The following is a 24497-nucleotide window of genomic DNA, read 5'->3' on the forward strand; positions in this document are numbered from 1 at the left end:
TCTTCCCTCCAAAACATGCAATGTCTCAAACAAAATATCACAATAGTTTGCCCATATATTTTGTGCACATGGCATTGCACAAGCAAGCCTGTTACAAGAACTCTCCAGATTGGGTTAGGGGAACCTCAGGGGAAGCTTCGATACGAAGGAATTCGGGCGCGCCCTAGCGAACTTCCTTCTTCCTGCACGCGTCAAAATTCCTTGGGGCAAATACCCCTTCCCCTTCGAAAGCCTTACCCGCAGCCAGAATTGGCTACTGAAACCCCTTTGGACACAGATAAATAATATTTAACAGAAACACTGAACCCACACAAACACTCCATAAAATTGCGACCTCTGTCGATCGATTAAAAATCAGGCTTGGAGAGACCTCCGTATTATCTGCGAGGCTTTCCGGTCAACATTCGATCAGATATAGATCAGATTTAGCGTGCGAAATGCGAAAATATATCTTCAGTTTTATCCAGAGGGCAATAGATCTTATTATCGCTAAAATCATTTTAAAAAATATTTTGTGACGACTTAAAGAAATTTAAGGGCTCCTGAAAGGCCGAACAAGTTTCTTTCAGGAGTTTCCGCCACCTCAGTGAATACCCGGGGGGGGGGGGGGTACTGGATATAACCCTGGGTGGGGAGGTGCGGCGCGGCCCCTCATACCCTGACCCTGTTTAAGCCAAATATCGCTGATTTTTCTACCCATTTTAAGACAGAATTCCGATTTTTGATACCCTGTTTAAGACATTTAACCCAGTTAAAGACAAAAATTGATAAATCGATACCCTGATTAAGACAAAAAATGATAAATTCGATACCCTGTTCAAGACAAAAATCCCGAAAAACATACCCTGGCTGGCCGCACGTCCCCATTAAGCCCTCCCCCCGGGAGTGAACAGCTCATGCCATTTTGCGACATAATAACTTCATTAAATAGTCTCACGTTCACAACCTCTTGATATCCGGACATCATAATTAAAAGAAACCCACATTTTACCGAATAGTTTACCATTGGAAAAATGCTCCAAATGAAGTATTATCCTCCAATTAGATTACTCTGTCCCAGGACTTGTGGTAGCATATAAAACATAAAAAAAAGTAAAAGAAGTCCCTGCAGGATTTGAACTCGAAACACCAACTTTGAGGGAACTGTTTTTATCCACTTAACCACTAAAGATCAACTGACTGATAAGTGTGCCGATTATTTACCAAAACTAATTAGTATATATGTAAAATCATGGCTGGGTAATGGTTAAGTCTAAGGCTTGACATTTAAATGGTTAGCGTTCTCTTGAAGTTTGGTAACCGACATTTTTCACTGTGTAAGCATGCTTCTTAGCGAGTGTTTATACAGGTTTACGGCGGCATTTGCAAAAGAAAAAAATATTTACATTTAAAAAAAAATTAATCCTCGCAGTTAGTGATGTGGCAGTCTAGTGGTTAAGTAAAGGGGTTATTAATCAAACATTCCCAGGTTCGAGTCCTACGAGTGAGGGGTTCGGCGTTTAAAAAAATATGCTCATTTCCCATGATCCCTATCAAGCTTTCAGTGTCCATGAACGATAATACTTCACTTGGCCATGGAGCAAATTGACAATTCAATTGAGGGAAAAAGACTTGGTTGTTACGTGCTAGTTACTTCACGCATATGCCCCAGGTAACTCGAAAGTATTGTTGCAGAGACACTGGTTCCGCGAAGTCCTCTCTTTTGCGCACAACGTTTGTTGAGGAACGAAAAAGATTCCTATTTGACAGAAAATTTTGCTTGCCCGTCAAATGTTTCCTCGTTTATACACAGCCAAAGCAAAAACGTTTCCACAACGATTGACAAGGTACATCATCACATTCCATGACCTCCGCGAATCTAAGTTTACCCAACGGTTATAAAGTAAGGCATAGCGACAATTGACTGGAACACCTTCCATGCCCACGCCAAAAACGACTTGATTGATCGCGCGGCTCGCGCGTATTCATAATTTTGGACTACTTGTGGTCTACAGAAGTGGTTTGGCGGGTGACAATAGACCATTTTCGAATTCTCACGACTGGACTGGATCTAGCATTAAATGGAGGCTAATGTGGGCAAATCTCTTCACACACAAATCAATTTGCTCACATTAGCCTCCATTTCATGTTAGATCCAGTCCAGCCGTGAGAATTCGAAAATGGTCTATTCGAAACGCGAGGAGCAGGACAAAGGCCGCCGTCCACCTAATCTCGTACCCAGATCTCTTACAAGAGATCTGGGTACGAGATTACCGTCCACCCACAATTCATTTAACAATGTCATTTGCTACACAAAGGAAGTCGCCTGTAAAATAACATGTATGCTTGGCTTTTCAAAACTTGAGTTTCTTGAACTGGGCTAACGCTTGTGTCACTGACGTGATACCATTGACCATCTGGTGCGGGCTCATGACGACATGTCGAATGAGGCTGCCTCCTTTCTGCGTTTCCAGTCCACATGTTCTGAATAAAATCTACTAATTCACTCATATCGGTAATGCTGTCGTACAGACCCTTGGCTGACGGTTCGCTGACCTTCACGTAAGCAGTGTAGTGTCCGCTGTTCATATTGCCGCTGTGATGAATAACACCGTACAACGAATACAGCACTCGACCTTCCGAATCGGCGCGTGTCTACAACAATGAAAGGTAAACGATACAAAAAGTTCGATGCACCTTTTTACACCTCCCTCATATTTATAAACAATAAAAAAGCGACACAGGCAATGGAAACAAAGTCTCTGAAAACTCAAATACAGAATTAGGATTTATTTACGGTTTGGACATACAAAATACTTATTGACTTTTACGCCTATTGATATCCATTGGAATACCAAGACAATTCCAGGTAAGAGAAAGGAAAGGCCGAGCTGCAACACCGGGAACTCCATGCCCTATTCTTTTCGACAAGTGGGTGGGATCTTTAACCTCACACAGAGATTATGAACATTGACGGGCTGTGAGACGGGACGTACGGTTTAAAGTCCTTATCCGAGAAGACTTGAAAGGCTGACCATTTGAGGATGTAATTACAAAGGCAGCACTTTCTCCTCAGTTATTTAAGACCCCGAGTGTTGGTCCAGCCAGCTGTAATGACCTCAGTCTGAGTCTCGGTTAATAAGTGGTATTTATTTTGCGTGAGTCAAATGAAATATTTGCCTGTCATTTGTACGAGGTCAGTAAACCATCTACCGCTCACATATTCTATCCGTATGCTAGTGTTTCTGTGCCGATCCGTTCACTTCCGACCTCCACAGAAATTTTTCTAAGTTTTCGTTTAAGTGTGAATACAATCTCGTACCCAGAGTCCTCGGGCTTTTTGGCCAGCGGGTGAGCGCCCGGAGAGACCCTGGGATAATCGACTCCATTTTCCCAGAAAACGTGGGTTCCGGTCTTATTACATATGCTTGAGTTTAAACGGAAGCAGAAAAGAGAAAACCGTAAACAGTAGAAATGGCGGGTTGAAAGTGTTCGAGAAACAAGAATTTTAGCCTTACACACAAAGAAACTGGAGAAATGATCATTGCCTTGCTATAAGAGCAAGTGAAGATGAAACCTCTGACGCTTTCGGTGAGTGTATTTTTAGTGTTTCAGCGTACATTCCATCGTTCAGAATGCAATGAGAATGCTATCGTGCAAGCAACACGATCGACAATTTTTTTGTGGAAACGACACAAATGTCCTCTTCTTCTACAACTTGATGTTTCCGTAATTCTGAATGGCTTCGACAAGACCTTATTCCACGGATGACTGATGTAATACTTTCCCACGGTACTTTTGCAACAGCAACAGTAATCACTTTTATCAGCGTGGGAAAATTCCCGTGCGGTATAAGACATAATTCAAACCTCGTCGTTTTAATTTTATTATTTTTGTAATTTATATATTTCTGAGGTAGAAAAAAATCAAACAGCACTGAAACTAGTTTTCGACTTTGAATCTCCCTCCAAATTCTGGGGCTTCCGAATTACTTACCGACTTCCTGTCGGACTGCCATTGTTACGCAAGCGGCCAATCAAAAATATAGTTCAAGTCGATTATCCCAGAGTCTCTCCGGGCGCTCAACTGCTGGCCAAGAAGCCTGAGGACTCTGGGTACGAGATTGGTGTGAATACTGTAAGCACTGACCGCAGCATCGATTATAGAGCAGACACAAAATGACCCACCCTTCCCCAAAAGGTATAGAAAAAGCCCTGCTAGTTCTACTCACCCTTCCGCTTCTGCTGCAAAACGGAGCCAAGTTCAGTTCCAGGGGAAACTCCACGTGTGTAGTGATTTTTCTCAGCGAGAATCGCGCCTGCTGGAAGCGTTTGAGATGAAGCGTGAGCACTGGTGGAGCAAGTGAGATCAGCAGCTGTTTAGTGGCAACTGTGTACACAGTGCGTATGGGTTCTTTTTGCTTTGCGGCCTCCGCACCTTTACATTCGTCTGAAAGAAAAAAATATCAAACTACACATATCAAGAGTACGAATCTGCTACCATGTTTGTCCTCATCAGCGTCAGAAAAGTGTCTTTTTTAAACCAAGTTTTGCGGGAGTATAAACAATAGAGCAAATCTGCTAACTCAATGTTGCACCCAATTTAAATCTCCCGGGGCTAAGATTCGTTGTGGTTGTATTTGCATTCTAATGAAGCATTCACATTTAAATGATATGGAAATACCTGTACCAAAACTTTTTATTCCCACGGGTTTGAATTGGGTACAACATTGAGTTAGCCGATGTGGTCTACTGTCTATTTTCCCGCAAAACTTGGTTTAAGAATTCACACTTTTCTGACGCTGATGGGGACTAGGCCAGTTTGAGGAAATCTTACTGTTGGGTGATGGATTCTTCGTTTAGTTTAACTAAGCTCAAAGATTCAGTGCCCAAGAGCAAACAAACCCGAAGCGATCATAGCTTGGCCATAATTTAAAATTTCATTGCAATGATATAGCGGTTTTCAATTGAGTGTCGTAAGTAATTAGCGAATTGCTCAAGTTTTGCATTACTTCACTCAGTGATTGATTCACCACTTTTTCAACCAATCAGAAGTGAAACCAAAACCAATCGTGGCTCGCGCGTGCACATTTTCCCACGCTTTGTGTCGGCTACGCGTAATTACTTCGAGGTTTGATTGGTTTACTGGATTGTCTCCGTGCTTTTTGACTGGCCAAAGTAACTACTTTGGTTTTGGTTTTACGAAACACGATTGAAACTCGCTTTATTCAACTAATTCTCCACTTGAACAAATCTCATGATACATCTCTTTTACTCACCCAAAAATTTGCATAGACATTGTTTTCGATTTCTCTTGGGACATCTTCGTGTCCCAGAAGAAATTGCAAACAATGATTATGCAATTTTTTTGAGGTGGGTGGAGAGGGGGGTAAAGGAGGTGTATTATGGGATGTGTGCAAGTGGACGTGTCCACGTGCAAATTAGCCTACCCAGCCTCATTTTAGAGCAAGAATTCTTTTCAATTCACTGTATGGTATCGAGGCTTGGTAGGCCAATTTGCACTTCGACAAAAGAATTATAAATTGGCCGCCATTTATGAATAAGGTCTATACAGAAAAGCAAAAAGACTGTTTCATATTTATGACTTTTCTTTGTGTCGGATTTACTGTAAAATAACAAGAAACGTTGCGGGGTTTTCTATTAGCTCAGGCCCCAGTTGTTCAAAAGGTGGATAGCGCTATCCACCGGATAAATCAATATCCAACACATAGCGCAATTGCCTTCGCCAGGACGTATCCACGGGACAGTGATTTATCCGGCGGATAGCGCTATCCATCTTCCAAACAACTGGCCCCAAGCTCCAGTTGTTCAAAAGGTGGACTGCGCTATCCATCGTCTGGACAACTGGGGCCAGATGGATAAGGCTTTCTTAATGGCTAGAAAGTGAGCGAATATTCGGCAGACTGCAGAGATTCCAGTTGTTCCTTCAGATCCTCCAAAAATTAAGCATTTGCTTACCTTCCTGACTAGCGCCTTCCTTATTTCTCTCGCCCGCAGTCGTGCTTGATCCCTTCTTGTTCCTACACCCCTGCGCTCTTTGCGCTCTTTTGCTGCATTCTTCGCAAGCAAACTTGTTGCTACCATCTAGCAACTCTGACGCGCAAAAGTAGCTCAAAGACGACATGACAGAACACTCCCCTGGAGAGGGGTGGTAGGTCGGTTGTCGTGTCAGCATTCTTTCGTCTCTGGGTTGACATTCATATTCCTCGTCCGAACCAGTTTCAGATACATCTTCACAACTTTCTCCGTTTTCTACTTCCTCTGTTTCACTTCTTGCGAAATGATCGGGACGAGTTTGCTTGATATCGATCTCTGTGTCTTGAACATTTTGATCGTTATTCAAGATCTCTGTGACACTATCGTTTGCCATTGATTCGGTTTCATCTTTCAAACCATTTAGAGAAATGTTTGTTGTGCTACTTCCTGGTGAGTTTGTCCCGTTATCAAGTGCCTCCAAATTTTCTGAGTTCCCGCCAGGCAAATTCGCCCTACAAGCCAAATCTTCATCCTTTCCTTCTTTACAACTTTCAGCCAGTTCCGTACTCAAATTATTCGCACAATCCAACAACGAAGGCGCATCTTTGATAGCTTTTAATGCAAAATCCACTGAAGAATTAGTTGGAGAACTTTGCGCGTTGGAATCGCCCTTTCTCGTATCGGCAACTAATTCTTTAACAGGCTCCAAAGTCACGCGAGAACTTGACAAAACACTGTTCAATTCAACAGCATCTTTTTCTCCAGGTTCCCGGTCAAAACACTGCTTTCGGTTTTGTTCTTCGAAATAGCCCGTTTGTTCCTTGACGTTCACAATAGGGTTACATCCGGACGGTTCTTCTGCATTTGTCTTCACGTTCAAGGAATTGGGTTCTTCTGCATTTGTCTCCACGTCCAAGGAATTAAGCTGCGACGAGACAATTAGTCTTTTAGTTTCATTATTCAGCATGTCAATCGATGAACTTTCGCTGTCCGCATCCGCAGAATCTGGCCCAAATGCGCGCTTTCCAGTGTTCAAAATATCGGAACTACAATCTTCATTATTACTTCGAGAATTTGATGAGCTGCTCTTGTCATTCTTATCCTTTACGAACGCATCATCACCAGGATTTGCGTCACACCCTTGATAAGCATCATTCAGTGATACTGCACTTTCGTTACTCAAACTGAGTTCTTGTTCCTCTCCACTGCCGTACAAACCAGACAAGTTGATATCGTCGAGTTCATCGTCTTCTGCATCTGACACATTCTGTTTTTGCTCATCTTCGACTTCGTCGGCTTCTTTTTCCCTTTCTTCAGCGTCAACGCCATCGTTGTATTTGTTGCTGTTATCTACAGATTCCTGGGATTCCTTTCCTTTCCCTCTCTTTCCTCGGGTATTTTTCGCCTTTTTCTGTAAAAAAAACAAAACATTGAATTATTTATGATTGTCAAACAATCAGGATAGTACGCGCACGCTCATTGGTCAATAGCTGTGTTTAGATGAAAGTATGTAAAGACGGCTGTGACATCACACGATTTTTAATTGGTTATGTATTGTCAGACGCGCTCTTTGGTTGGCTGGTAGGAACTATGAGCGTGTATCAGGAAAAAAACACACCCAGTATTTTCCATCATTTGTCCAAATGCTTTTGAGAAATATTTTATAAGGTTTTTAAAGGCTTCATTGAGCAATTTCACACCATCACGAAATGTAGCAGCAACTTTAATTGCCTCGTTAAAGAAATGTTGTACATTCGCATGCGCAAACCAACATTGAACGTGTAAACGGATTCCATCCGCTCCAAGGTCTTTGTTTAGGACGTTTATTGTAATTTATGCTCATCTTGTACCTTTCCTTATTTGCATGCTATTTAACTAGTCTCTTGATAATGGAGTCATGATGACGCCGAAACGTCGAGCAGCCATAAAGCTTTCCTGGTTTTTTTATATGGGTAAAACAAAGCCATTAAATAATTAACTGACTTATCGCAATAATGAAACCACGAAGGAATGAAGGAGGGAGGCAGAACGAAAGTGAACGAGGAAGAGAAAAAGAAAATGATGGAGCGAAGGAAAGGGAAGGGAAGGGAATGGAAGGAGTGAAGAAGAAAGAAAAGAAGGGTAGAAAGGTAAGGGGAATGCGAAGAAGGAGGAAAGAAACAAAGGAAAGAGAGCCGGACAAGAGAGGAAAAGGAAAGGGAGTAAAGAAGGAAAGCGGAGGGGAGTAAAGGAATTGAAGGATGGAAGGGAAAGTGGAAATGGTGGAAACACAAATGAAACAACATACTCACGCACGAAACACTCAACAAATGAACAAACTCGTGAAGGAATTTAAATGCGTGTTGGAGCGATAGACCACACCAACCAGCCAAATTCAACGATACGAGGCCAACAACTAAACGAATGATCGGATAAACGAGAACGTGAGGATAAACAAGAAAATTCAAGTCTTTTGCAAAGACCCCGTAATTGCATACCTTTTGGGCCCTCCTGGCTGCCTTTAGCTGATGTTTGCTGGGTGTGCTACATTGCTTGCCTTCCACGACAGCTTCTGTGTCGTCAGATTTTGAACTTGTTGACTCGCCGTTGTTTTTAGGGGCCTTTGCGGATGCCCGATTTTGTTTCCCGTTGCTGAACGACTTGAAGTTCCAAGGTTCCTAGAAATAAATATGAAATCCGGTGTTGTAGAATTTGTTTAACAATCAAACGAGCAAATCACAACGCAAAGAAAATCTATGAAGATGAGGCTTTGCGCGAGAAAACGCGCGCGAGTATATGTCGTGACTGAAAACAAATTTGTAGTTCCTAAAGAAACTGTGGTGCTGCGTCGGTGGGAGAGTGATTCAGGAAAAGTTTGGTTTTATCAAACGTGTTGATCAAGGTCGAATTACCACCGTGAACGAGTTGGAAAGCTGACGTTTCGAGCGTTAGCCCTTGGTCAGAGCGAATGGAGGAATTGTGGGTGTTGTTTGTTTTTATGCGGGTGTGAAGGATCTTTGCCATTGGTGGAAATATGGTAACATGAATTTGTGAATAAATTAATGGAATGAGAGGCGTTCATTGATTCCGTGAGGATAAAGTATACCTAGTTGAAGAATTTTCGTTCCAGATTCTTGCAGCTTTCTGTGTTCCCGTGGTGTAAGGATAGGCCATAAATTGTCATGTTGTGGTGGGAGTGATTAGGAAGATTAAAATGGCACGCAACTGGTTTTGATGCATCTGTGTCGTTTTTTTCTACATCTCGTAGATGTTCGCGAAAGCAGTCCGCCAATCTTCTCCCTGCTTCGCAATATAAGTCTTCTTACATAGTGTGCAGGTTATGCACATCATTATTCCCATAATCGTTCACGGTGGTTTAGTTTTTTCCTCCGAATGGCTTAGAATGCGGGGCGAGAAAAAAAAAGGGTTAGTTTCTAAGAAGACTGTGGCGCTGCATCACAGGAGAGTAAGGTAAGCGCTTTCCGACCCGCCGGAGCTTATCCCCGGTTTCTTTAGCAATAAGCGACTAGGAGTATTTTCAACTCCCCCCTGGATAGGATGCTAGTCCATCGCCGGTAGCCATTTATACACCTGGGTGAGGAGAGGCACCGTGGGAGTAAAGTGCCTTGCCCAAGAACACAACGCAATGTCCCCGGCCAGGACCCGAACCCGGACCAGTTCATCCGGAGTCGAGAACACTAACCACGAGGCCACCGCGCCTCCCACATATCGCTGGGGAGTGAAACACGAAAAGTTGGTTTTATCAAGGTAACATTTTGTGAGCTGACGTTTAGTTCTGACGACGGACTCGAAACGTCAGCTCCCAAAATCTTATTGTTAGTAGTGGTAGTGGAAGTGGTAGTGGCAGTGGCAGTGGTAGTGGTAGTGGTAGTGGTAGTGGTAGTGGTAATGGTAGTGGTAGTGGTAGTATTGTAACGAAAAGGCAGCACTGTACTGTTACAGGGTTTATTCCGGTAAACGGCAACTTATCTCTTGTACAAGACTGTCTCTTGCTCACCCAGTCTCACCGTGAATACTTCCTCCTCTTACACCAACATAACGCTAACTCAACGCCACTTAACTGTCCATTCAGTCTAGCTCGCACCCATTTCACTAAGCGTTTCGTGACATTATGGTTAATTTACCTTTATCGACTCGTGCGACAAAACCAGATTTTCGTGATGCAAAACAAAGGCAATCACCAAAATACTCTCCAGGCTTGTATATAAAAAAACGACCCAAGCCATACCTGCTTAGGTGCCATTAGTGGCAAGGACAAATCCAAAAATGTTTCGTCTACTTTAAATTCCTGTGGACAAAAGTGCAAAAAATGTACCTGAGTACTGAGGGAGACTTGCTGTTTGCCGTTTGCCGTAAGCGCGATGACTAGAATTTTTTCATTACTGTGGCTCTGATTCATTTTGACTGTTCGGAAAAGTGGGTTGGGTACCCTGTGGGAATGTCATATCCTCCACACTTCTGACGCTAGCGAGGTTGGCGGGAAAACGAGCCAGTTTATCGTCAAACAGCTCAAGGGGATGTTTCTACGGAACACTCGATGGTTTGTAGCTGGGGGAGGAACGCGTGACGAAGCCCTGAGGACGTATGCGTGGGAGACTAGACGCTGTGTTGCCCGGGAAGGTTTTCGCTGTTTCAACGCGTCTTCAGTGTTGTTTAAAAATTCAGTGAAATATTGCTCGTAAAAGTGTCCCAACAATTATGACAAGCATTGTAGTTAACGTCAACGTTGGCTTTGTATCACGTCATCAGCAGCCATACGTCTTGAACGAAGAACTCCGCCCAAAATGTATGATGAAATTTCCCTTTCCCCAAAAAATCAAAGAGCTTTTTTTAGATTTAACCTAATTTCTCTTCTCTTATCTTTATATATCAACTGCAGGGCTTCATTTGAGACATTTTAATGCAAGTGCCATTTCGTCTTATCATATAAAAGCATGAAAACTCTCTTGTTCCAAATCATCTTTCTCCCACTGAGAAGTACCTAATATCTACCTAATTGACAATTTTGTAACTTTTTTCAACAAATACTAGTGAGCAGCACACAGCAACAGATCTTGTCAACTAGCTTTTATTTCTCCGACCGGTTTCGTCTGATTACGCAGATTTCATCACGGAGTTTGAACAAGATGGTCAAAAGGAACTTATTTTATACCTCATCTACAAAGTACAAATCACGTTCCAGCAAGGGTGTGAACAGCGAAAAACACCTACACAACAGTACGTGCAGGATATGACTAAAATCCTGCATGACGCTGAGAATTGTCATTTTGGGGCTCACGGATTTAACGTTAAATCCGTGAGCCCCAATAGGCCAGTTCGGTATTCTAACGGTTGCCTTGGACCGATCATGAAATGGAGGCTAATGCAGGGGATTCTATCACACATACAAATTATTTCCCCTGCATTAGCCTCCATTTCATGCCATAGACCAATTCGGCTAACTCAATGTTGTACCCAATTCAAATCTCTCGGGGTTAAGATTCTTTGTGTGTTGAATTTGCATGACAATGAAGCATTCACATTTAAATGAGATGGAAATACTTGGAACAAAACGTTTTATTCCCAAAAGATTTGAATTGGGTACAACATTGAGTTAGCCGAATTGGTCTATTGTAGATCCAGTCTAACCGTTAAAATACAAAACTAGCCTATTGAGAAGTACCTAGTATTTGTACCTAATAGGAAAGAAATGAAGTAAAGATTCTTTGATTGTTAGCGAAACGCAAAATTCAGCCCGATGTTTGCCGTAACCACAATGCTAAATCTCACGATTGCCTCTGCTTTTTTTCCCTTAATTGGAGATTTGCATTAAAATGGTACTTGCCCTAAATCCCCTTCGCTCAATAGGTATATTTACTTTGCGTAAAGTTTATTTCGAATTGATAGTATTGCGTTTCTAGGTTTCTGATTGGTTCACTCAATCTCCCTTATTAGCTCATACACCGTATGACCTAATATGGAATCTGATTGCGTCAAGTGTTGCTAAGCTGGAAACTGATTGGCTACATGTACAAATTCCAAGTGTCCAAGAATTGAAATTTAACGAAAATTTCATGAAACATTTATTCCATTCGCAGTTATTGGATATGAGATCGTTATAGCTAACTCGGCGCTACGCGCCTCGTTGGGTATTTACAATCTCATATCCAACGCACGCTCAAGGTATTTATTAAAGACCAGCCACGGAGTTATTAAACAACTAAAATAATAGATCGACAGTAAACTAACCTTTCGGCATTGACGACAAGTTACAATGCTTACGAGTCTGCCGGCAAACACACTGTCAATCATTGGAGCTTCTGCGCATGTACCGTACTCTGTTCGAAGACAGACGGATAAAGGATAAGACACACGCGGCTTCAAAATATAAATGCGGATAATGCGTTTTGACTTTGTATATCATGGAGGAAAAGAATTCGGCAGAGGGCCTTTTAGATCAAAAATATATACAGTATATCTGAATAAAAATTTGAAAATAACTTGTACAACACGTACAGCATTACCAAAATTGCCATAAATGACAGTCATTGATTGCCCTGGTCCAAAACAGGAAACAGGGAAGCTACGCTTACTCTATAATCTGTTTCTTACTCTCTTTTTTATTGTTTTTGCTACCGGTAATGCGTTTTGCTCAATTAAATAAGCACCCCTTCTCAAATAAGGCCACATCCAAGTCTCCCGTCAAACGTCCTTCCTCCGCCTCTACCTCACCCCTTCACCCTACACGGCTAACTGGAGGATTTATGGTATGTGATGGAATTTATGGAAACGTGAGTGAGGGTGAGTGAGGTTCGAGACATTTGACGTTGTTCGGATAATTTCTTCCGTTATAACGAACAAATTTGTTCATTTCCTTCTCGAAATCATACTTTTAAATATGCTGTAAGTGTCAGCAAAAGTAGCAGTCGAGTGCAAAAGAGAAGCAGGGGTATAGTTCCGATATGACGTCACAAAGGGCTTCGCAAACCTGAATGCAAAACAGGACAGCAAAGCAGTTCGAGATGTGTGAAAGTCTGTAGCTTCACACTGTACGTATCGATGAGCCAAACAATATTATCTTTTTACAGTACCCAACATTACATGTACAGTATGTGAAAGCTCGCCTTTAATTTGCACTCGTTTGTTATCGTCCAGAAACTTGGTGTCGTCTTCACCAGAAACTCCGAAAGATTTCAAGATCGCTCGCTTAACCCTCTGAAAAACAAGAAAAGAGAAACTATTTATAGTATTGATTTCTTCATCTCACTGTTCCTGTGAGCTTATCACTTCAGTCTTGGTAAAGATAGAAATGGATAATTTGCATCTTAATTAGAGGGTATCTCGAGTTTTAATTTTGAAGTTAGTTAAATGCTACAAGTGAAATGCCGAGTGAGTCCGCAACAAAATTTGACCACTGTGATGTCGAGTATCGTTGTCAGTAAGAGTACAGACAATGCTGAACCACCTTCGATTAGTTTTTTTTATCACAATATTCAAAGTTTTTATTTCAGAGCGTGCCCAAAATCATGACACAAAGAAAGAGCAAGCGTTGTCTATAACTTTCTAGCAATATGATTGGTTTATTTCCCAAAATGAGCGTTCCTGATTGGGTATTACATTGCGTGACAAATTGACGCGAGCAGCGTTGTCTAGTTAACAAATCGAAAGTGGTTCAGCGTTGTCTGTACTCTTATCGACAACGATATTCGTCATCACAGTGGTCAAAATTTGTTGCAGACTCACCACTGTGATGACAAATATCGTTGTCGATAAGAGTCCAGACAACGCTTAACCACTTCCGATTTGCTTTTTACCACAATATTCAACGCCAAAGAAAGTTTTTATTTCAGAGCGTGACCAAAATCATGACACAAAGAAAGAGCAAGCGTTGTCTATAACTTTCTCGCAATGTGATTGGTTTATTTTCCAAAATGGGCGTTCCTGATTGGCTATTACATTGCGTGGCAAATTGACGCGAGCAGCGTTGTCTAGACTCGTATCGACAACAAATTAGCCAATCAGATTGCGAGTTTACAAGCAGTTGTGGTAAAAACTCTTATCGACAACGGGGAATTAGCCAATCAAATTGCGAGATTACAAGCAATTGTGATAAAATACAAAATTGACAGTCTTTTCCTTTCAGATTTTTTGGATCACCAACTAACAAAAAACTCGAGGCATCCACGATTGTAAACTTCACACAAAAGTAGCTACTGTTAACTGCTACAGTTGTTCCTTTTTAGTATACACCGTTAATAAGTGGAATAATTGGCCTAAGGATGTTGAGTGTACATGCTGGACAGGTTCACTATTTTTCTTTTTGAGAAAAAGGCCTATGAATATTAGACTAAAATGATAAATATTTGCAAATCTGTTCATTTTTGTCGGAGGGTGAAAAGTGCACGTTGCAGGTTGCAGGTGACGTAACTGAAACAACCCAAACTTTAACAAAAATGCTAACCTTAGGCTTAAACATCATTTTCTAGGCCTAATGTTAGCATTAGTAAAGTTTTGGTTTGTTTCAGCTATGGTGAAACAGTAACCTGCAACTCTAACCTGCACCCCCACAATCATTTTTTTTTTTTTTAGATTTTTGCACGGGGATTCGTCATCTTGTCCAGTTGGCTTGGCCGGAATAACTGAGGAGAAAGTGCTGCCTTTTTAATTATATCTGCAAATGGGTGGTTCTCTAGTCTTCTCGGATAATTAAGGACGATCAACCTGTCAGATACACTATTAGCAAAGAGAAGGGCATGGAGTTCCCGGTGCTGTGGTCTGTCCTCTGTGCTGCAGCTAGAGGGCCGCAAGTTAGAAAACTGTAAACAGTTGCGCCTCCCTCTCTAAATACAGTTCAGTCGTATCCCATCCTATCGGATAACTTCATAATGACAGAAGATCCGAAAGATTCCAAAGAGCTCTGAGACTTCTTGAAAGTCATCTAGTTGCTTCAAATTGAGCTTTCTATATACATGTATTTATTAATATTTATTTACTCTTTCTTGCCTAAAAAAAAACTCTAAAAACGCAATAGCCCACTTTAAGATTAAAAATAGTAAAATTGTATTACCTTGATCTCTTCGCTTCGAATCGAGTCTAACAAATACCGCAATAATTCTTGGCTGTCCTGCTGGCGAAATCCCTTGAATCGCGTGGCTCTAAAAGGGCAACAAGATAGAGACAAGTCTGAGACAGATCTGAATGGATTATAGTATTTTACTGTTCAGTTTGGATTCACTGATTAAATTCAACATGAAAACGTCTTCCGCAAAGTACCGAAAACCACACACCAGGCAGCCCAACAGCCTTACAAATGCTTTCCACCCCACCCTTCTTTTGTCACTGTTCCTATGCCATCATCGAGTTATCCCTCTCTAAATTTGTTTACCACCTTTAAATTTAAGCAACTATTCAGCAAAAATAATTGTGTGAGACTCAGAGTGCTATAGACCTTATTCATAAATGGCGGTCTCTCAATTTATCATTCTTTTGTCCAAGAGCAAATTGGCCTACCAAGCCTCATTTTGGAGCAACAAGTCTTTCCAATTCACTGTACACGGTATCGAGACCTAGCTGCTAGGCTAATTTGCACTTTGACAAAAGAATTATAAATTGACCGCCATTTATGAATAAGGTCTATGTGTTGTCATTTTCAGTCTTAAGTTAGCAGTTACCGGTAGACTCTTATTGGCAGTAAATTTAAGGTAACATTTCTCCGCAGGATAACCGAGCCATTGTTGATTTTAATGTACAACCAATATAATACTATAATGGTTACCAAACTTAATGAAAAAGGAAAGCAACAAAAACAGTTCTGTACAGTACTTCTTGCAAATCTCGCTAAACAGCTGATTTGGGTTTAGACTGCCTCTAGATGAATCTCTGAAGTCTTGAAGTAATTTCCACAAAGCTTTGGTAACAGGTCCTGGTGTTTCCTGAACGACCACACTGAGGCGAGGCTGCAGTGACAAAACAAAATATTTTCTGATATTTTTTCAAATGCTTACTGAAATCTTTGATCACATGACAAGCATGCTCTGAGATCAAAAGATGTCACCTGTATCCCTTTGCATGTTGATTGAGTGCGACATCGAATGAAAACGAGAGCCAGCTCGCACACTAACTCCGTACGGTCAGTTTACACAATTTCTTAAAGAAAAGTGTTGATGCATACTTGTACATGTACACTGTGGATGGATAATTCAGCACCATGTAAAGGGGTCATGGGTTCAAGTCCCATTCAAACTTGAATAGTTCAGGCTTTCCATGATGACCAAACATCTCAAACATGCTTCTTGCTTCTTAAAATATGACTGGGTCCTTCATGCATGAATATTTGATTTAGACTCCTTAGTGCTCTTGATTGCATCATGGGAAACACCTTTGCGGCAAGTTCAAAGGTTTGTAAGGAAATTCAAAGCAAAATAAACTGTCCATGACTCTACTTTCCTAGACTTTTGCCTTCATAAACCAAACGTATTTATTTAACATCAAGTTCACATCTGAGATGATTTGGATTTGGATCTACATGTATTCTCTGGAATCCCTATAATTATTGCTGTTTTCTCTTCATACACCTTCTGTAATTACAGCAAATGTATAGTAGTAGAAAATTGGTAGACTGCAATATTTTTACTACATACTATAATTAGTTTTTGTTTCTGGCAATTGAGTTGACTGCTTGCGAAGACGGTTTGAATCACATTGGAGCCACCTGAATGTTTCAGGTGTTTATCATTTCCCTATTTGCATTCATTGAGTTGACCCAGGTTGCTGCCGTGAGCATCCTGCTTTGCAGATGATGTATTACCAGTGAGCCTAATCCCTGCTAATTTATACTATCAAAATGAAAGATTGTGCAACATTACCATCTACATCACAACTGACCTGAAAGCGAGAAAAAAGAAACACAAATCATCATAATAAAATTATTATTGAAATTTTTTGTACTCACCACACCCCTGCTTCTGAGAGATATGTGCTGTGAAAAGCCTTCTTTGACAGTGCAAGATGCAGCAACATAAAGCAGCTCTGTTTGACACAAATTCTAGAAGACAGAATCGTTCTAAGGCAAGAATACTCAACAAAGTGTTTATCTGTAGGTAAACAGGCAATTGTGATGCAAAATAAAATGATTGCTGTGGATGCTACAGCACTGTAAATGAAAGAAAACATAACATACACGTACATGTATTGGGCAAGCAAGTCATATATTTTCTTGGTTCAGGATTTACCTCTGATTGTTTGGGAAGATGGCACAAGTTTCTTTTAGCTACAATGTACATGTAATCCCGAGGTGTTGTAAAACAAAGGCATAATGCAAAACCAAAACAATAAAAATTAAGGGAAATGGATGTGAGAAGTATTTTGCTTTGACATAGAGTGATAGTCTCACCTGCATGACAGCATTGAAAAAACAAGTGTTTCCAAGATTTGCCAGACCCTAAAAATACATGGAATTAATATAAAAGAAAAAGGAAGGAAACAATTGTTAACTTTCCACAATATAAACCCTTAACCCTTTTCCTTCTAAGAGTGACACTTATAGATTAAAATTACTCTGTCTAATGCCAGACGATTTTACTCGTCAATGGGCGACTCTTTAAGGGGTGAAAGGGTTTTGGCCAACACAGTAAGTTCCTCCCAGCAACGATGCTAAAAAAGGTGATTTGCTCCCTGTATAACCACTATATAAGAGACTTTTTTTTGGATACTGTGCTCAAATTTTTATCCCATACAGCATTCCATCTCTGTACAACTATCTCACGTCGTGTGTAAACGTTGGTAGCAAAGTCAAGCCTGGAGAAAAATCCAGGCTTTGACAGGAAACAATGTCATGACACTGTGATTGCACTGCACATTGCTAGATTTAGTTTAAAGTGAGAGCCACAATAATTGACACTGGCTGTTGGTCAAGTGCTGGTCCAAGTGAGAGTATGATGGAGTTCACATCACGTTCAAAAACATTCAAAAGATCTTTCGAGGAAGGACATAAAGAAGATCTGAAGAGAAACTATCTTTTCTTGGTTTGTTTCCATTCTGACTAGATCTTTTAACCACTGTTTCTGCACACCACTTAACACAATTAATTAAAAGGAAAAGAAAGATTCAACAAATTCAAGACAAAGCAACACTGCATCTTGAAATCAAAGTTAGGCCAAAAAAACAGTGAAATCCAGTGCCAACGATCCTTAATCTTAGATTGTTGGGCCAGGAGTAATACCCAAAAAGTCTAACTAGTAAGTAGACATACCTTAATTCTGCTCCTTATGTTATTATTTAATTTCTTTTCTCTTGGTTTAATGTCGTGTGAAGTTTTGCTGGAACTTGAGAGACATAATGACTCCAGTTCTATTGCACAAGACAAAATCAAATTACAGTAAAACAAAATTAGTGTCACAAAATAATGTGACAAAAACAGCACAGGTCCTTGACATTTTAGAGAGTACGACACACAATGGATTCACATAGAGACTTTGCCCCCCGCTAACAGCTATAACTTGTGTGAATGCTTTGTGCTTTGGGGCAATCTGAGAGTTAACAAATAAACGTTTTACAATGTCTAGGGAAATTCCCAATAATTTATTGGATTATCATGACCTCACCCACTCAACAGGCTGCATGGCAGTGGAAGAAATGGATCCACAAATGGATTAAAACTTACAGCTCTAATGTTTCGCAAACGCTCGCTTAATAAAACTGACACTCGGGATCAGTGAAATACGCATTAGTACAGTAACCCTATACATACCTCGGATAACATAATTTCCTACCGCAGAGATAACGCCGGAAATTTTAAACTACGATAAACAAAGTTTATCTAGCACAATATTGCTGCATTCACGAGAGAAAAAAACCCTGCACCCACTGTTTACAAAAAGTAGGGGACTTGGTCTGTGGTATTGTGGAAGGGCATTCTATTGTTTTTCCTGATTGATTGTAAGCTGGATAAAAAGCTGTATGGCAAAAGTTCCCAAAACATCATTGTTAATTACTCTTGAAAAGACACTGGACAGTAATACATAAAAATAATGTACATAATCATATGTACTTCCTCATCAACTCCTCCTCTTTTCAAATTAATTTATGCTGTCAGCACCTCAGTTAAAAAGGAAAAGGATTGCTTCCAGTATCCTACCCAGTTAAATTAGGTTTTTATTACCCAGAAAGGGATCTGAAACTAGATTTTTATTTTTTCCTCCTCCTCAAATAATATGAGAAAGTCTCACCTTTAATTTTGTGTAAGTGTTATTAATCAATATTATAAAACTCATTAATAATTCATGATGGAAAAAAGGGAAATCTTTTATTAATCAATAATAACAGTATCAGCAAAAATACCCATTTAACACTTAAATGCTGACATTTAATAGGTCATACACAATATTTGCATCACATCTGTTTCACATTTACAAACTCAAGGATTCACCTCAAGCAAACTTTGTAAATGTGATACACATACCTGCCGCTTATATTGTATATATTACAAAGAATAGCAGCTCTTTTTCCTCAGTTACTTACAGATCATAAGAGGTGATCAAGACGAGTAAATGGAACCAACAACCACAAGCACAAATGTCTAGTGCTCAACTAAAGTGTATAAGTCAGAGCAAGCTCACGTTGCGATCATGTGACAGTCATGTAAACTACCAGTACCTGGTGGGGGACTCCTGTTCATAGCCTTCAATATCAGTTTAATGCTTCCATGAATTGTTGATTCGGGTTCTACAGGAACTTCATCATCGCATGCATAGCACCTTCATGTGTAAAGACCAACCACAGATGTTTGTTGAAGGTATTAATAATAATTTATCTCTTATATTGCGCATTTTCCACTGTGACAGTAAGTGATCAATAATTGCGCATTACAATGGGGTAGTTGAATCAATAAAATACAATAAAATATGCTACCGATCAAAATACCTAATGTTCCATTAATTCAACTTAATAATTACATTAAAGTTGCATACAATATAGAGTAAAATATAAATCACCTTACCTTATTGTACGCATTGCTAAAAAGATGTGCACTTAAAGTGCCCCTGTGATAATAAAAATCAATTCTTTTTTCCTTCAGATTTTGAAAGTGTGTTTGCTAAACACCTGATGGCAAAGTTTTGAGCTTTGATTCTTGTCCATACAGGCCATTTACTTTGCATGTAATATTTACATTCTCACCTTCAAAACTGACCGATTGGACCTTAAACAATATTGGGTTGGATCCAGAGAAAATGAAATCAAAGGCTCACTAGCTTAAAATTTCAGCATGTGAATGCAGCTTACGGTATTATATATGCAAAATGCCAGTTTAAAAGTCTGAAAGCCCATAAAAACTCCCATGCTGCATATTAATTCTGCGGCATACACTAAGTCATGCATTGTGAGCCTTTGAAGTCATTTTGTCCTTGATCCCGCTCTCTCAAGAACTTGCAGTTAGTACAATGCCGGAACATTAAATAGGAAAATTCCAACTAAAATAAACAGGTGTCTATTTGAAATCAAGCCTTAAAAGTTTGTTCGCTTAGTGTTTAGTTAACATAGTTTTGAAATCCAAAGAAAGATAAGAATTGATAATTATTTTGGTCAGAGGAGCTCTTTAAGATGATGTTTTAATAAAAGTGTTAATTTCAGAAATAAAGTGGATTTCACAAGGCAGCATATGAACCACAGTTTTGGAGTGGCAGCCTTGGAATGATCTACATGTATCACCCAAAATCAAGCCTGTGTTGCAATTATGTAATATTGAAGTGAACTGGCAATGTACAGGCAAAAAAAGTTGACAAGCTACAGTGTAATAATACACAGACATTAAATGTCTGACTGTGTATGTATTACAATGTATAAGATTTCAACTTGTTTTGCCAGTACATGTACATTACCAGTTCACTTGAAATAGTTTAATTATATACAATAAAGCAAGAATAAATTTTTTTGGAAACTTTCTGATTTTGAATTTAAATAAGTAGGAGCAAAACTGAACCTAAATTCTATAATGTCCTCAGCAATCTATCAGCGGAAAGGCACTATTACAGTGTGTTCCCAAAACTTTTGACCAGACCACTGGTTTGAGAAGTTTGTTTACAATTCTGGGAATTTCATTATAGACATTTAGGTAACTGTCAATCAATCATGCCACATTCCCACGAAGGTCTGGAATGAAATTCCCAAGTTTGTTTAAAAGTTTGCGATTTGATTGGCAGTAACGTAATAAAATTCCCAAGTTCGGAGCAAACTTTGAAAATTTAAAGCGAACTTCGCAAACTTCCCGTCAAACGTTTTGTGAAACACACTGTACAATCTGCTGAGAATATCCACTGAGCAAATGTCAGCAGCCTACAAAGATCAGTCTAATGAAATAAGAGGAGCAGAGCAACCAGGTTTCTTTTAAAATTTGTCAGTACCACATAAAAACACATGTTGAACAAACACTTACCAGACAACCCAGTTTTGGAGATGAACCACTATGCCATGGGAATGTTTAGAGTTGTAATGTGACAAAGCATGCTTCTCTTCACTAGTCCTGTCACAACCCTGGGCATTAAAATGTTACACTGATTTTAATATCACCCGGCCACTCCCATGTTAGGAAACAGTGGGAAGACTATCAAGGAGTGTCCCATTGATGAGTAAAACGGATGAGTAAAATGGATGAATAAAACTGTATGGGTCTGTAATATGGTCAAGGTCTGTGGTAACAATCTCTATGTGCCATTCACAGGGGTTAAAATTTTAACAAGGACACCCCAGTCAGTTGTGTCATAGTTTTGAGCATACAGCCAGGTTTATTAGAGAATTGTGGTCCATGGAAATCACTAATATTATTATCATATTAAAGATGTAGCAGTCAACGCACACTATATACTGTATTGATGTCGTTTTTCAGTCCAGTGGGTTTTGTGATATTCCTCTGGGGTTGATCCAAAGCCAGACTGTTTTAACTTACCTTCTTAAATCAAACAGATTGCACTCGCCTATGATTCAGAGTCTTAGCCAAGAGTATAATAACAAGTATTTCAATCCTGTCACGTGAGTCATAGTGCTATAATCAGCAATTATTGAAACAATCTCAAGAGGTACATTCATGCTCATATCCTTAAAATTTTAATAGTCCTAGAGATAAGACTGTTTCCCCTTCTGCTTTGCTTCCATCAATAACCTGAGATTACTACTAGTTTTAAATGTGTTATCTTCGCTGGACAATATACAGTAATTATACCAGTAATCACTGCAAGTAAATTTTATTTGGTATACATGTACATATAATTACATAGGTGATTATTGAAAATTCTCTGGGTCGATTGGTTGCACTCGAGGTAATTATATTACACGACAATTAATTAAGCAGTTTTTAAAAATTAAAATAATTCATGGTCATAAGCCTTTTTTTCGATGTGACAAATGAAGAAGTTAATTGTTTTAAAGAACATGCATATCTGTCAAATAATCACTGAGACCTGTGAATAATTATTATTCACCTGAAGCTTGGTGAATATCGGTGAATAAAAACCTCAACTTCGTCTTGGTTTTCTTTCACTGATATTCACCTTGCCTTTGGTGAATAATAATAAAAATTGTTAAAATATTTTTATTAAAATTACAATCTAACTCAGAAAATTCATATTACCTGATTTCCGCAGAAAAGACAAATACAGATTCCTAGTTCATCAGAGGAATCTAACTCTCCACAGTCCTAAGATGACAATTATACTACATGATACAGGAAACTCAAATGTATATACACTGTAGGATTTAATAATAATTATTGTAGTTAAATGTAAGTATAAAAATATTGGTTGGGGAGAGACCGTCCCCAGATTGGCCCCACGGGCAAGAGCAGATGATGATAGAATTACTACCATTGCATTCCAGGTTTGCTTCCAAGATTTTGGGTTATAATATTTTGGCAGCTACAGTGTATGTCAATAACATTGATATTTATTTAGTTTTTTTTCTCTGAGTACTTACTCCAGTTTTTCTTTATCATCAAGATCAAAAATAATATTTCACTTGTTTTGCTTCAATTTGATTTAATTCAACTCAACATTCATATGTGGTCTATGAAGTAGTAAGACTGTTCTTGCAGTGACAGTTACTTTAAATTGGTGAGACCAAGAGGAATTTAGAGGCCGCATTGACGACACTTCCATGCCATGTAATGACCCATTATCTATTGGTCAACGCCTTACAGTGTACATTCTTTTAGCCATTGCACATACTTTGCACAGCTCAAAGTTACTACAAGTACAGAATTTTGGAAGGTGTAATGATTCAACAATGGAAAGCTAGTTTAAACAGACAAAATTCATTGTTACGTAGTGGAACTAACAGGAGTTACAGTACTTGATACTATGTAGTTATAAAATTTGCAATTAGCAGATGGCCTTTTATTCTCACTGATGATGACCTTATATAGTGTTAATACTTTATACATGTAGCTTTGTTTGATAGTTATTAAAGTTTATGTATTATCTAAAAAGTCCACTGATTTCAAACGATTCAGTGCAAAAAAGGAGAGGTAAAGTCTGCATACGAGCCAAGTGGCCCATCAGGCCGGTGCTTATCCCGGTTTCCATGGCATGAAGTGACTAGGAGTATTTCTACTCCCCCCTGGATGGGACGCCAGTCCATTGCAGGGTTACCCCCAGCATTTTGCCGGTACCCATTTATACACCTGGGTGGAGAGAGGCACCGTGGGAGTAAAGTGTCTTGCCCAAGAACACAACACAATGTTCCCGGCCTGAACCCGAACCCAGACCATTCGCTCAGGAGTCGAGCACACTAACCATGAGGCCACCGCGCCTCCCACAAAAAAAAAAAAAAGAGGAGAGATTAAAAAAAAAAAAAAACTACTCACCACACACTGTCCCAGTGTAGTGTGAGGAACTTTTTTCTGCAAGTTTTGAATCTTAACTGATTTTGCAATATGTGGGCACCTTTTTACATCTGACAATGATAATAACAAGTGAAATTAAAGATAAGGACGTAAAAGCAACAATTTTGTAACAATCTTAATGAAGAGAACAAGACTTTTACATTTGAAAAAATCCTTAATCCTAAGACCTAAACTAAAGAATTCAGAGCCAAACAAGCCACCAGTATAACAGACCCCCGCCAATATCTAAGATTCATTCTTTCATCGACTGCCGAGCCAAATGAGCCAGTACTTCACACCGGTCTTGAATGTGGTCATGCATCCTGTAATGAATTACATGTATTGCCCCCTATATATATTTATGGTAGCTAACCAATTGCAACTTGAAAGTTGGAAAGATTCTGAAAGTTAGATAAGCAACTTGCAAGCATTAGCCTGATACAGTAGTACATGGTAGAGCAAGTGTACCACAACTGCGTGGTCATGGATTTCAGGGCTGTTTTTCTCTGCCTTACAAGCAACAGCCCTTATCTTGGGCCATTCCATTTAATATCCACCCACACTCCCACTCCCCCTTCCCATGTGGATGACATAAGTTTCTGAGGGGTAGAGAGCCAATCCCCACCCTTCGATCTAGTGGTTCTTTCTGAGGGTTATGGCAAAAACCGTCCCTA

At 39.7% G+C, this 24497-nt stretch overlaps 1 protein-coding gene across 4 annotated transcripts in view; it reads right to left on the minus strand.

The window, feature by feature from the left end:
- LOC137997063 (ubiquitin carboxyl-terminal hydrolase 16-like) overlaps window positions 1-24497 on the minus strand; it is a 25107-nt gene continuing 610 nt past the window's right edge. Inside the window, exons 2-18 of one of the 4 annotated variants that reach the window (XR_011122403.1) lie at window positions 23806-23894; window positions 22576-22641; window positions 21385-21482; window positions 19608-19708; window positions 18205-18302; window positions 17347-17394; window positions 16906-16998; window positions 15777-15910; window positions 15022-15109; window positions 13079-13169; window positions 12204-12292; window positions 10204-10263; window positions 8453-8632; window positions 5958-7386; window positions 4211-4428; window positions 2176-2634; window positions 1-2032 (exon numbers count right to left, since the gene is read on the minus strand). Coding sequence is in view for 3 of the 4 variants with exons in the window: in XM_068842797.1 (XP_068698898.1) it covers window positions 2281-2634; window positions 4211-4428; window positions 5958-7386; window positions 8453-8632; window positions 10204-10263; window positions 12204-12292; window positions 13079-13169; window positions 15022-15109; window positions 15777-15910; window positions 16906-16998; window positions 17347-17394; window positions 18205-18302; window positions 19608-19708; window positions 21385-21482; window positions 22576-22641; window positions 23806-23894 (3236 nt within the window). In the remaining variant the exon portion in view is untranslated. Of the gene's footprint in view, window positions 2635-4210; window positions 4429-5957; window positions 7387-8452; window positions 8633-10203; window positions 10264-12203; window positions 12293-13078; window positions 13170-15021; window positions 15110-15776; window positions 15911-16905; window positions 16999-17346; window positions 17395-18204; window positions 18303-19607; window positions 19709-21384; window positions 21483-22575; window positions 22642-23805; window positions 23895-24497 lie in introns of those variants that run through there. The other 3 variants (XM_068842797.1, XM_068842798.1, XM_068842799.1) reach the window with 3 other exon arrangements.

Source organism: Montipora foliosa, chromosome 3 (assembly GCF_036669935.1).
Source record: "Montipora foliosa isolate CH-2021 chromosome 3, ASM3666993v2, whole genome shotgun sequence".
Taxonomy (NCBI): Eukaryota; Metazoa; Cnidaria; class Anthozoa; order Scleractinia; family Acroporidae; genus Montipora; species Montipora foliosa.